At 49.7% G+C, this 12714-nt stretch overlaps 1 protein-coding gene across 6 annotated transcripts in view; it reads right to left on the bottom strand.

Moving 5' to 3' along the window:
* Positions 1–12714, bottom strand: part of Jade1 (jade family PHD finger 1) — a 52865-nt gene that overhangs the window by 20803 nt on the left and 19348 nt on the right. For 5 of the 6 annotated variants that reach the window (XM_026390889.2, XM_026390893.2, XM_026390895.2 and 2 more), the window contains exons 3-4: positions 4009–4094; positions 903–1060 (exon numbers count right to left, since the gene is read on the bottom strand). In XM_026390889.2, coding sequence (XP_026246674.2) covers positions 903–1060; positions 4009–4094 — 244 coding nt within the window. Of the gene's footprint in view, positions 1–902; positions 1061–3619; positions 3679–4008; positions 4096–12714 lie in introns of those variants that run through there. The other variant, XM_026390894.2, reaches the window with a different exon arrangement.

Below are 12714 nucleotides of genomic sequence, written 5' to 3'. Positions count from 1 at the left end.
TCTAAAACCCTGCTCTGCGGGGTGCAGTGGCCAGCCCCTGCAATCCCAGCAACTCAGGAGGATGAGGCAGGAGGATGGAGAGTTCAAAGCCAGCCTCAACAACTTAGTGAGGCTCTAAGGAACTTAATGAGATGAAAGACCCTGTCTCAAAATAAAAAGTAAAAACTGCTGGGGATGCGGCTCAGTGGTTAAGTGCCCTGGGTTCAATCCACAGTATTAAAAAATAAGGGCTGGGGCTGTAGCTCAGCAGCAGACCGCCTGCCTAGCATGCATGAGGCACTGGGTTCAATCCTCGGCACGACATAAAAAATAAAACAAATAAAATAAAGGCATTCTGTCCATCTACAACTACAAAACAAAATATTTTCTAATAAAATAAACCCTGCATGGCAGGTCTCCTCGCCTGTTCTCCAGGGGAATGACCAACCACTGCAGGCTACAGCCCTTACTGGTTCCTCCCCTAGAGAGCCATCCCCAGAGCCCATGCAGAGCACGGTGGAGAGCCGCAGGGAGGCGCCAGTCACTTCCCAGAGTGCCCTGGGCACCTCCCCACGGTGGCTGATCCCGACTCTCTGTGCCTGAACTGTCTGTCATCCTCGCTCACCCACTCATCTGCAGTCCTGGCTCAAGCATGCTAGGTGGGTACGCACCACGGAAATACATCCCAGCCCTTCTTATTGTGACTCAGAGACAAACAAGGCCCTTTGAGGCCCAGGCTGGCCTCAAACTGCTCTTCCCGCCTCAGCCTCCTGAGTGTCTGGACTCTGCTACACTTCCACTTTCACTGAGACTTCACGTTATCTGGATGCTAATTTAGAACCCTCTCCTGTCGGGCTCCTGGCTGGAAAGGAGGAGATGCAAGGGTGGGCAGAGGCACAGTCCTGTCCTCGGGGCACCTCTACCTGGCCACAGGCTGCGGGATGGTCCCCGGGCTCACAGGCACCTGGACCCCTTTCTCCCATTCCTGTCTCCAGGGATCTGCCAACACATAGTACTCGTCCGGGTTCAGCTGGTAGGAGTCATGCAACTTCATGGCGGTGATCAGGTCTGTCCTAAACACCTGCAAGGGACAGAAAGGGACACTGACATTTGACATTTGCATTCTTTCCCAAAGCGATGGCAGCTGCAGGGTAACCATGGAGCTGCAGGGTAACAAGGTCGCTGTATCAACACAAAACAAGGCTGACATCCTGCAGAAACCCTGCACCTGACACGCCCTTTGCCTCACAGGCCTGGAGTGGCAGCAGCTGGCAGGACTGCCCTCTTGCCCCTTCTGTCAACACAGACAGATGCAGCAGTGACTACACCAACATCAACAAAGAAACCTTGCTGTCCTCTGGAAAACTTCTAAGAACTCTCTGTTCACCAAGGAAGCCAATGACACCCGCTACTCAGGATGCTCTCTGGGTACACGTTTAAAAATAAAACTCATTAACCATAACAACCTCGAGTCAAAACCTTCTAGAACTGCCAAGGCCGCTTCCTCCGCACTCGCCACCCCCACCAGCCCCTACCTCCTGGACACCAGGCTCTGGGCCGGAGTCTGGGGAGGGCAAGGTCCAGGTTGACTAGGACCAGGCAGAAACACATGCCTGGAAAAACACTGGAAGAAAAACAGCAGCAGGCCTCTGGGGTGCAAGACAGGACAGGCGTGGAGTAACAGCATGTGTTTCCCACACCGCCATTTCACCTGGCGTGACTTCTGCCCAGGAAGCACCATTTGCGAGGGGAGAAAGGGGAAGAGAGCCCTCTCCCTACCCTGCAAAAAAAAAAAAAAAAAGAACGACAAGACTCCAAATTACCCTCTTCTAAGACAGTACCCCAATTCCTCATCACAGACCAAAAGGAGGGAACTGCAAAGGGCCCCCCAGCACCTGCCCCTGCGCTCACGGGCCTGCAGTGTCAAGCAAGCCTGACCATGTGAGGGCAGAGCGCACCTCCCAGCCGAGGGTGCACACTGGCTCCTTCTCAGGCCTCGGCTCACTGCAGACTACAAGCTGCATAAGGAAGCCCAACCCTGGCGTCCACATGGCTCTAAAGTTGCGTTTGGCAGAGATGGGGCATGCAACTGTGAGCTGCCCTCTGTTTACACAAGTCACAATGCCGAGCTCTCCTCTCAGGACAAGAAGTTCTTTCTTATGCTGCTAAGCACAGTTCACATCATATGCCTGCTAATAGGTCCATATTTGTTTTTCCTGGTAGCTTTTCAGGCTGGTGATCACTTTAATAAACTTCACCACAATAAGGCAATGACACAATGAGGCAGTGTCTCAACTAAAAGGCCACTTCTCCACACTGCCATCTTTATGCTTGTTTTCCCTGGATGCTACTCCTCATCTCTATGGTCCCATCAGTAAGCAAGAAACCTAGTCACACGCCTTCCACGAAGACCTACATGCATCCTGGGTTCCTGTCAAGCCCAGAGTCCTGAACCAGATGCCCAGCGCATTGTCTTGTCCTCCCTCAAAGCAGTCCCTTACAAAGCAAGGAAGTCTGCCAAAGAAGGAGAACCCAACGGCAGCAACAAGATGAGAAACGGCAGCCACCATCCTCCACTGAGAGCCGGGGAGGCTCTGATCAAGAGCTGAAAGACACCCTCAAATGATCTAAGCTTCCGACAGTTCAACATGACTGCTTTACTTAAAAAGTGGTCTGGGGCTGGAGATATAGCTCAGTTGGCAGAGTGCTTGCCTCTCGTGCACAAGACCCTGGGTTCAATCCTCAGCACCACACACACACACAAAAAAAAAAGTGGTCTGAACTCAGAGAAAGTTACACAGGTCAGGGAGAAGACCGGCACGAGGTCCCTGCTGCTCAGAGTCTCCCCCTCACTACCTGGTGCAGGCACCGCAGGGGTGTGGAAGGGGATCCACTTACATGCCAGGAACCAACCAGCTTCTGTGGGGCTCTTACACACCTGCACTGAAACAGCAGCACGGTGTAAACATCAGAAAGGTACTTCTTGAGGTCGTCAGAAACATCAGAAGCAGCACGAGGGATCAAAAAGAAGAAATAAAAACAACCAAAGACACCAGTACCCTAGAAGGAAGTGAAAGCAAAAGGCCTGCAATAACCCAAGGGATGGAACGGCCACCTCCTCAGCAGCATCTGGCCTAATGCAGAGGCCCCTCCTGGGCAGCTCTCTGCAATCCTACAGGACATGCGCGATTTCCTGGAGGGTGTCCCTGCACACCAGCCGACTCCTCTACTGTACACAGCACCTCTGGGAGCTCCCACAGACCCTCTGAGGACACCTCTCCACGGGGCCACTACAGAATGGGGCCTACTTTGAAGTCCTCCATCAAGAGGCGGCACAAAACCAGAGTCCAACCACAAGCTCTTTCCATAACCTGCTCACTCGGAGTCCTCAGAGCCCAGCCAAGGTAGTCACAGAGAACAGCCCAGGACAGGTGGGATCTCTAACAAAGCAGAGAAAGATGCACCTAAAAACAAGTGCAGGTAGAAAGACACACAACAAAATGTGGAGCAGCGGGGGAAACAGAAGAAGAGGAGAAACAAATTAGGAATGAGGGGAAGCCTTAGCATAATCCCCAAGCAAAACTCCCAGATTACGTTGGATTGTTGCCAAATAAGCCACAAATTCATGGCTAAAACTAACTTGAGGCTGGCAGTGACTTGGCAGCAGCTGAACCGCTCCTCTCCTGGCCAGAGGGAGAGCTGTTGGGAGCCAGCGAAGATGGAACAGGAAAGGAAAGAAAGAAAACAATTAATCATAACAACTAACCATTATTGGCACTCTGTGTGCCGGGAACAGTGCACGTGCTCGGCATGTAGGCGCCTCTGCGTATTAACCCAGTCATCACTCACAAGAACCCTACGAAGCACAGACCTGAGTAACCCCTCCTACAGCTGTGTACACAGAGGCACAGAGAGGTTAACGTGCCCAGGACTGCACACAGACATTGGCCAAACAGGTGCCTGGGGGCAGCATGTCCTCATGCACACGCGTGGATGGCATGCAGAGCCAGGCAGGCGTGCAGGAAGTACCTCTGAAGGCTTCCGGTCTTCATGTCTGGAGCAGGAACTTCTCCTGTGCTGGGATCGAGAGTTCTGGGACCATGTAGTTGACAGGCCTGGAAAAAAACAAATATCCCAATAGGGGTCACTGGGTTCTCGGGAGCTTCCTGACCCAAGCTCCTCGAAGCTCACCTAGGGGACAACGCCCAATGCCCTCCCCTGGATCTCAGCCAGAGCTCCTCTATCCCGGCCAGTCGTTTCCAAGCACACCGAAGGCCAACCCTAGCCTAGAGAGTGCATGGGTGCTGTGTGGGCACAGCACATACAAGGACAGAGCACTTCAGAACACGATGCTGATGGTGCCTGTGTTTCCTAAGAGGCTCTAAGTCTCACATTCTTTCATACAAACTGAAAAATGTCTTCATGAAGCTCTCTAAATGCAAAGATCAGTATGCTGAACCCTAAAACAATGCTCTAAACATTGAAAAAGAAAAGTCAGGGGGAGACGGCGCCACAGAGCATAAAAATTCAATATTCCCAGAACAGAAAGCCTGCAAGGAACCCCAGAATTGCCCACTCTGCTTTTCCATGAAGACACCACGGGCTCTTTCCCTCCCTTACTTCCATCCTAGCAAACGGCCTCTCCCCCTCATGGCACCCAGCAGCTGGGCGCTGCTCTGACCTGAGACTTCTCTGCAGCGCCAACAATTCCATCCTGCTGTCACACCCGCTCTGCCTCAGAGGCTGTCCTCCTCAGTGGGGACCCACCGTGGATTCTGCTTCTGTGCACCCATGAACACTGGTCTTCCCACCCTGGCACACCCAGAGGACCCAGCAGACCCTTTAAGCTCCAGACCCAGACCCAGCCTCCCCTCCATGTCAGACAGCAACCCTTGGGTGCCGAGTCTGTTGACCCAGCATTACAAAAACTGAGTTCCAGTTCGCCCAAACCTGCTCTGCCTTCCACCCATGCCTACTGTGATGAACACCGTCACCATTTCTACTTGAGGTCAGAAACCTTCAAGTCACCCTAGAACCTCCTGCTCAGAACACCTCCAGTCCTGTGAGTGGGCCAGTCACCCACCCAACTTTCCCACACCTCCACCCCTGCCATGGCCTCCTGTTAATGCCTTACATGGACAACTGAATGGCCTCCTCTCTTGGATGCCAGACTGTTGCCAGAGATCCAAAACAGCACTCACAGCCACCTGCAGGTTTTGTCCAACTTCCTAAGAACTCACCTCCAATGTCTATCTTCAGCAGCACCTGATTTGATAAACAGGTGGCACCACTTCCCGGAAATGAACAAATTCCAAAAAAATTAAAAGCCAAGCGTCTGAAGGAACTGCCATTCTACCAGTTAAGCCACCTGTCACTCAAACAGACACCAAATAGGGGAACATGGAATCAAAGCACTGGTAAGACCTTGGGGACATTAAGAAGCAGATCCTGCACCTAAGCCTGTCATCAGATTTGCTGTGACCAAGGGATTCCCAGCTTCACTCTGACAGGGAAGGCATCAGTGCCACCTTTGAGCCTCAGTCCTGAGCTGTTCCTAGGTCAACCGAGTAGTTCCATTGGCAGAATGAGATTTCCCTCAAGCAACCCCTTGGCATTTTGGTAAATGTCGTAGAACATCCTTTCTAGCTGGGCATGGTAGCACACGCCATCATCTAGTGACCCGGGAAGGCGAAGGAAAGAGAAGCATAAGTTCAGGGCCAGCCTCAGCAACTTAGTGTGTCCCTTGACAACTTAGACCTCGTTTCAAAATAAAAAATAAAAAGGGCTGGGGATGTGACTCAGTGGGTTCAATCACCAGCACAAAAACCACCAAGAAAATTCTTCCTTAAAAGTGATAAGTGGAACTGGGATAGCACATTTCCCTAGCATGCACAGGCCTGAATTCCATCCCCAGGACCCAAAATAATAAAAATAATAATTATAATTTTAGACCCTGAACAAGAATGCTTCGTTCTAGGCGCACTAAGGTGAGCTCAGCTGGCTCTAAATTGGTCACTCCTGGAAGAAGGAAAGGCAGAAGCCATGTTAGAAGCCTAGAGAGAAAATAGCTGGGCTGCTCGACTCTTCAGAGAGGCCCTTTCTCCACCCGCTGGTCCTACAGGACATCCTCCAGCAGTCAGCAGGCTCAAAAGAGGGAACAAGAACACTAACTGCATGGAGAAGAGTCCCAGGAGGTCCAGGATGGGAAAGAGAAGACCGAGGCAGGAAGGGAGGGCTCCTTCACCGTCAATTACCATGGGAAGGATTATAAATGAAACAAAGCTAAAATCTTTAAGAATCACCCCTCTGCTGTAGTTTAAAATCCAACATGAAGTAGAACGTGGAGGGTCCTTAGAGAAAAATACCTTCAGGGTTAAAACAAATAAATTTGCTAATTTTTTGGGTCCATAATCCTCTTGCCTCTTCTGGGATCTGTAGTTTCCAGGGTTCACAGGAAGCCTATAGCTTTGAGGACACAGAATGCACCCCAGTGACAAACCCTCACTGTCTGCACCACATTTGCTTTCAAAAAACATATCTCTAAAGATGCTACAAATCTGATATCCAACAGTATTAACCAAGGCAACTCTAGTCCTTTTCATTTACCTAGTGCTAATATAATGCAGAGGTGAAAAAGAAATTAAAACTAATCCTATTAGACCACTTTGTGGGCTAGGATGTGGCTCAGTGGTAGAGCATATGCACAGCATGTATGTGCAAGGTCCTGGATTCCATGCCCAGCACTACAAAAAAAAAAAAAATTATTTGATTTACAAGAAAACTCACTTTAAAGCAAGGGAAACACCAGAAAAGCTAAATTTAATTTATCATTGACATAAGGAATGCTCTCAGCAGCTCATTTACGAAAGCTAAAAGCTGGATAGAAACAACCTAAAAAAATCCACTACCAGACTACAAATGAATAAACAAACTGTGGTACATCCATACACTGGAACACCAGCCAGCCATCAAACGAGCTATTAATATCTACAACATGGATGAATAATGAAATAATTATGCTGAGGAAAAGAAGCCAGACCAAAAAAGGATCATACTGTATTATTCCATTTATATAAAGCTCTGGAAAATGCAAACTAATCTATAGTGACAGAAAGCAGATCGGTAGTTGAAAAGTGGGGAAAGTGGGAAGGATTACTTTGATTTTGATGGTATCATGGGTGTAAACATGTTCAAGTTTCTCAATGTGTACACTTTAAATATGTGCAGTTGCTATGTCAATTATCCCTCAATAAAGCTATTTAAAAGCTACTGTCAGCCCGGGGCTGTGGCACATGCCTATCTATAATCCCAGCAGTTTAGGAGATTGAGACAAGAGAACCACAAGGTCAAGACCAGCCTCTGCAACCTAAGCAACTTAGCAAGATCCTGTCTCTAAATAAAATGGTTTTTTTTTTAAAAGGGAAGGGGGGCTGGGGTGTGGCTCAGTGGTTGAAGGCCCCTGGGTTCAATCCCTGGTACCAAACTAAATAAATATATGCTATTGTCACTGAGATGTTATTCAGTGGAAAAGGAAAAGGAACTTTTCTATCTTATCTTGCATGGGTGGTTTGTATAAAGCTGAGACTTCATTGATGAACCAGGTGAGAACCTGGTCCAAGGGACTGAGGGAGCTACTCAGCCTGTGTCCAGTGGCAGGGCACAACTGCTGGAGATCTCTCTTTCTCTTGGTTTTTGTGCTCGTATCAAAAGCAGTTATTCTATCAAGAGCCCCCAGTATAAGGCACAGAATTTATAGCTGAGTCAGTGCTGAACACACAGCAAATTCTCAATTAATACTTCAAATCTTTCAGAAAAAGTAGACCAAAAAAATTGAGTGGCTGGAACTAAAGGTGGCAGCCAGGACTACACTCGTATTTCACCTAGCAGAAGAAAACCAAGTCAAGGAAGAGCGACATTCAAAGATCCATTGGGGGGCCACTGCCTCCTGCCTAGGAAGCACGTCCATCCAGGGACACATTCATGGCAGTGACAGGCATGGTGTCCATCCACCAGCATCCCTTCCTACAGCCACACTCTTTCCGTACCAGGCCAGGAAGCTCCCAGAATATTATCAAAGCAAAAATAATCTGCATTCCTTTTCAATTAAAAAAAAAAGTTGGGTTTGGGGGTGTTGCTCACAGCCCATCCAACCTCAGCATCGCCAAACAAAAGCCATGCTACAAAACACTTTCTGATGACAAGCCCAGGGGAGCAGGTTCAAACCTGAAATGATGCTATTTAAAACAGTAGCAGGACTGGGGACAGCCATCCATACTCTATTAAATCGCGGGCCCTGGCTGAACACCGTCATCCGAGAGCACACGGGGCTGGGCTGCACTTTCTGTTTCCAGATGCTGGTATTTAATGATGCACTAGATGAGGAATATGACTAGCAAAATGCTTCATTTTGGGCTCTTAGGAGAGAATCCAGGAACCCTAAAAATGTAGTAATAATGACTAACCTTATTTTATTACCACACACAAGGTAAGATTATCACCCGAGGTCAAGTCAACTCCAGTGACAAATTTAAGAGACATAAAATTCTTGACATGTACACTGATCAAAGAACAAGTCTATACTAAACTGTCTTACATTAAACACGGGAAAAAATGAGTGTGGGGGAAGGTTTTGTCTTGTTTCAACATCCCCAGCCTCCATCGAGGCAGAACCTCCAGGGATAATACAAGTTCTAGAGACCACAGCCAGTGTGGACCCTGCCATGCACAATATTCTTGGCCCTTCTTTCTGGTCCTACTGCAGAGGCATCTAACACTCCCCTCTGAAATATTAAAAACAGCCTTCTATCTTGCCCTAGATCTAAATAAGGAGTGGCTCTAAACACAGCTCAAGCACCTTCCAAGCACACCAGCTCGCATGTTGCACCTGCAGCAAGAGTTATGAAGCTGGAATAATGGAGGGTCCATGCACACACCATGAAACTCAGCCTGTGAAACCATCTGTCACTGGCTGCACACAACCCTCCCACATTGGAGATGCAGCTTCTGGACATGACACGCTGACACGCTGCTGCATCCTGCTGCATCCTGCTGCGTTAAACCCGCTGAGCCCTAACCAGTAGGCACAGCAAAACTCTGGTCCAACAGTCTGGCGTCTCAGCCCCTGTGCGCCACCAGAGGGCTGGCTACCCCTGGGCAAGTGAAGCTGCCACTCCTGCCTCGACAGAGCATACCTAAAGCTCTGCTGGTCATCAACCTTAACCGCAGGACTGAAAACAAGGCCTGCCTCAACTGCTGCTGCTATCTCAAGCTGACCCTGCACCTGCTGGGCTCTTCCACCCCAGCTCAGCTGACCCCTGTGGTCCCTACTCACTTCCACCTTCTGAAAAACAAGACATCTCACACACTCAGAGCTGGCCAGCACCAGCGGACTGAAATGCACACACATGGGTCTTCAGCCAGCTGACACACAGGCATGTTCACAGTCACCCAGCACTCTTGCCCAAGGCCAAGTCCCAGGACCCAGAAGGTTCATCTCTGGATGAGTCGCAACAGGAGAAGAACTGGAGGGGGAGGTGCCCTTTAGAGAAGACCATCACAGAGGCACGTGAGTGACCAAGCACAGCCAGTCAGATATAAGAAAGTGAAGGTACAGAACGGTGTGGAGGCTCACTGAATGAAATGAGCAGTAATAGGGCCCAAAGCAGAAAGTACAGCCAGAGAGTCCAGAATGACAAGTGCGAAAGTTCACGCTCGTATCGCAGCCTGCACTGCTAACAGGAAATCAGGGAGTTGGGATTTCAGCTCACTCCCCTCTCCGCCCATTCGCTGTCAGAGATGACGGAGCAGAGCCCAGGTGTTAACTAAGGCGCGAGTTTCACATGGAAGTTGAGTGGCCCTGGAGGGCCTCACCACACCTGCTATAAGCCTGCCTTCCACAAGGAGGTCAACAAAACCCTGAAATTTAGCAAGTTATCCAGGAAGCCATGCTTCACAACTTCAGGAACAACCACACATGATCAGAGCCCTTCCACCAGCCTTTGCAAAAGGGAACCAATTTCCCTCTTTCTGAGGCACCAAACAAAACCACCAAAACCAATGAAAACCCCATTTGTATCTGGCTACCTCACCCAACCAAAGACCTCATGACCTGGATGGGGTGGGGGTTTGCCAGATAACACTAATCTTCATTTTAATAGGAAAAATATCGAAGGATACAGATCAGAGCTATGAATTGGCCAGACAACCAGTAACATATAATTCCTGCCAAAAGAAGGGACACTTGATGTTTGAATTATCCTCTGTAGATAAAATGAAATCTTTTAAGTTTTGGAAATAATGAACATACTGGTGGAACCAATTCCCACATTTGCCAAACCCCTAAGGTCAAAGGCTCCTGGACGGGAAGCAGGAAATTAAAGGGCCTGTTTCCCTGGGCCACACCCTGGCATGATGCATACCCTCAGAGTTCGGGTGAGCCACCCGGTCTCAGGAGCCCAGCCATTACAGAGCTGCCTCAAACCCAACACTATTCCATCCCACTGCAGAGCTAGGCCTCCAGGGCGCCTGGAGAAAGACTGCAAGGACCACGCCTGCAGCTGGACGAGGGCTTGTGCCTGGCACAGAAAGCGCCATCTATCCCCAACTGTAAATACCACGCTGGGACTCCTCTGGGCCAAGCCAGAAAACAAAGCCATGGGCTCCAGGCTAAAAGAAGACAGGGCCCAGCATGGCTGTGGCGATGCTGTGGCCCCAAGCTGACGTCAGCCACTGCCTCTCCTGTACTTGGACACATGCTCTGCCCTGAGCTGGGAACTACAGCCAAATGTTGTCAGGCCTGCAGGCTGGAGCAGCCAGGAGTGGCCAGTGCACAGGCCAAGCCCAGCTGAGCAGCAATGGAAGCAAACACTGTATCCGGTGGCGTTCCCTCTATAAGACCCTACACCAGGGGCAGTGGGCATGCCCATCCAGTCCCCAGTACATACAAGAAAGAAGGCACTCCAGTGCAACTGAGTGGGCTGGTGTACCATGAACCAGCTGCCCCAGGAGAATGAAAGGCGGGCTCCTGGTCCGAATATGCAAATGTTTTTATGAGGCCTGGCACTCAACCAGAGCTGCTTGTTCACGACTACCATCATCCTCCATGATTACCAAATCATTAAGTGCGGACAGGCAGCCACAAAGCATCAGCACCCCTCTCACAATGAGCCACCCTATGACCAAAGCACGGCCTACCTTCTGCCAGCAACTAGCATTCCTCTCCCATGCCCAGGCCAGGGATAGGAGAGAACTGGGCTTTGGCACATATGCAGCTAACCCAACTCCAGCATCCTAGACATATTTCCCTTAATCCCTGGCCCACAGGAAAGGCCACCTCGGAGGTGCCCTTCTGGTGGACTCCTCCTCTTCCATCTCGAACTGGTTAATGCACTTTCAGATCTTTCAGATGAGGCATCTTCCCTTCTGGGGCTGCTATGGATTGCACTGTGCCCATTACTGTGAAGCCCTGACCCCTCATACCTCAGACTATGACCCTATGGGAAGCGGCATCTGGAAAGAACAGACCTTAGTCCAATCTGACCACTGTCGTTAGAGGAAAGACCATGTGCGGTCACAGCAAGGAAAAAGCCAGTGGGAAAGGCCTCAGAAGAAACCAAGCATGCCAACACTTTGATCTTAAGATTTCCAACTCTAGGACTATGAAAAAGAAAATCCATTTCTGTTTGTTAATTCACCAGGCCTATGGTGCTTTGTCATGGCAGCCTGAGCTAACTAATACTAGGGGTTTTGAAGCTAGCAAGAGCCTCTGGACAGGAGTCTACAGTGTGTCCAGAGCTGCACTACATAGAGTGGCGGCCACAAGTGGAAATCACTAGCTGCACAGGGATTTATAAATCTGTGCTTATTAAAATGGAGAAGTTTAACTTCAGTTTCCCTAGACTACACGTTTCCACACCCCTAGACAATGCTGGTCTAGAAAGGGACAGGTTCTAAGCGAGGGCACACGCACACAGCACTTCAGCCTTTTATTGGGCACTATTAGCATGTAGAGATGATTCATAAGACCTTCTGATAAATTCTGAACCTATAAAGCAAGGCTTCTTTTTTAATTGCTTTAGGACAAAACTGCAAACCCAAGCAAGCAGCAAGGTTTTCTGAGTACTTATAACTCAGAGGGCACTGACAGGTCCCGTGGGGGACTGGAAAGAAACACCGAAGCCTGCTTTCTCCTGAGCACTAGTAAACACTGGAGAAAACAAGGAGTAAAAGCTGTGAAACTCTAAGTGGCTCAAGTTCAGAAGGCAGCACCCCAGAACACTTAGACAGGTGGCTTCACCTACCTGCGGGTGAGTCAGCCCTCAGTACCTGTCCCTCAAATACCAGAAAAAGCCCTCTCTTCAGAGCTGACACTAGTAGGCTCCCTACTTCTCCTCTCCCTGCTCCCAAAGCCAACTCAGCGGCTCCTGCTGCCTTCCCAAAGGCCCCATTCCCTTAGCCCCTTACCCCAGCCCTTCAGGCATGGTCTACCTGGGTTCATATCCCCAAACAACTGACCGCCCCTCCCAAGGCCAGCAGTTCCAGGTGCAGCACTCCATGCCTGCACCCAGGCCCTTCTGCAGCTTTCCATGGCTTCAGTGCAGCCCACTATGGCAGCAAAGCCTTGCGTCCTCATTTGCAGCTTTTAATTTGCTGACATTAAGAGACCAAGAAACTAATGACAGCGTGTTGGCCAAAAACCTGTTTCATCCTTCAGGAACAGCACAAGTTCCATGTCCT

This window comes from Urocitellus parryii, chromosome 10 (genome assembly GCF_045843805.1).
Source record: "Urocitellus parryii isolate mUroPar1 chromosome 10, mUroPar1.hap1, whole genome shotgun sequence".
Lineage (NCBI taxonomy): Eukaryota > Metazoa > Chordata > Mammalia > Rodentia > Sciuridae > Urocitellus > Urocitellus parryii.
Note: the sequence above shows the minus strand (reverse complement) of the source record. Positions and strands in the feature narration are given on the sequence as shown.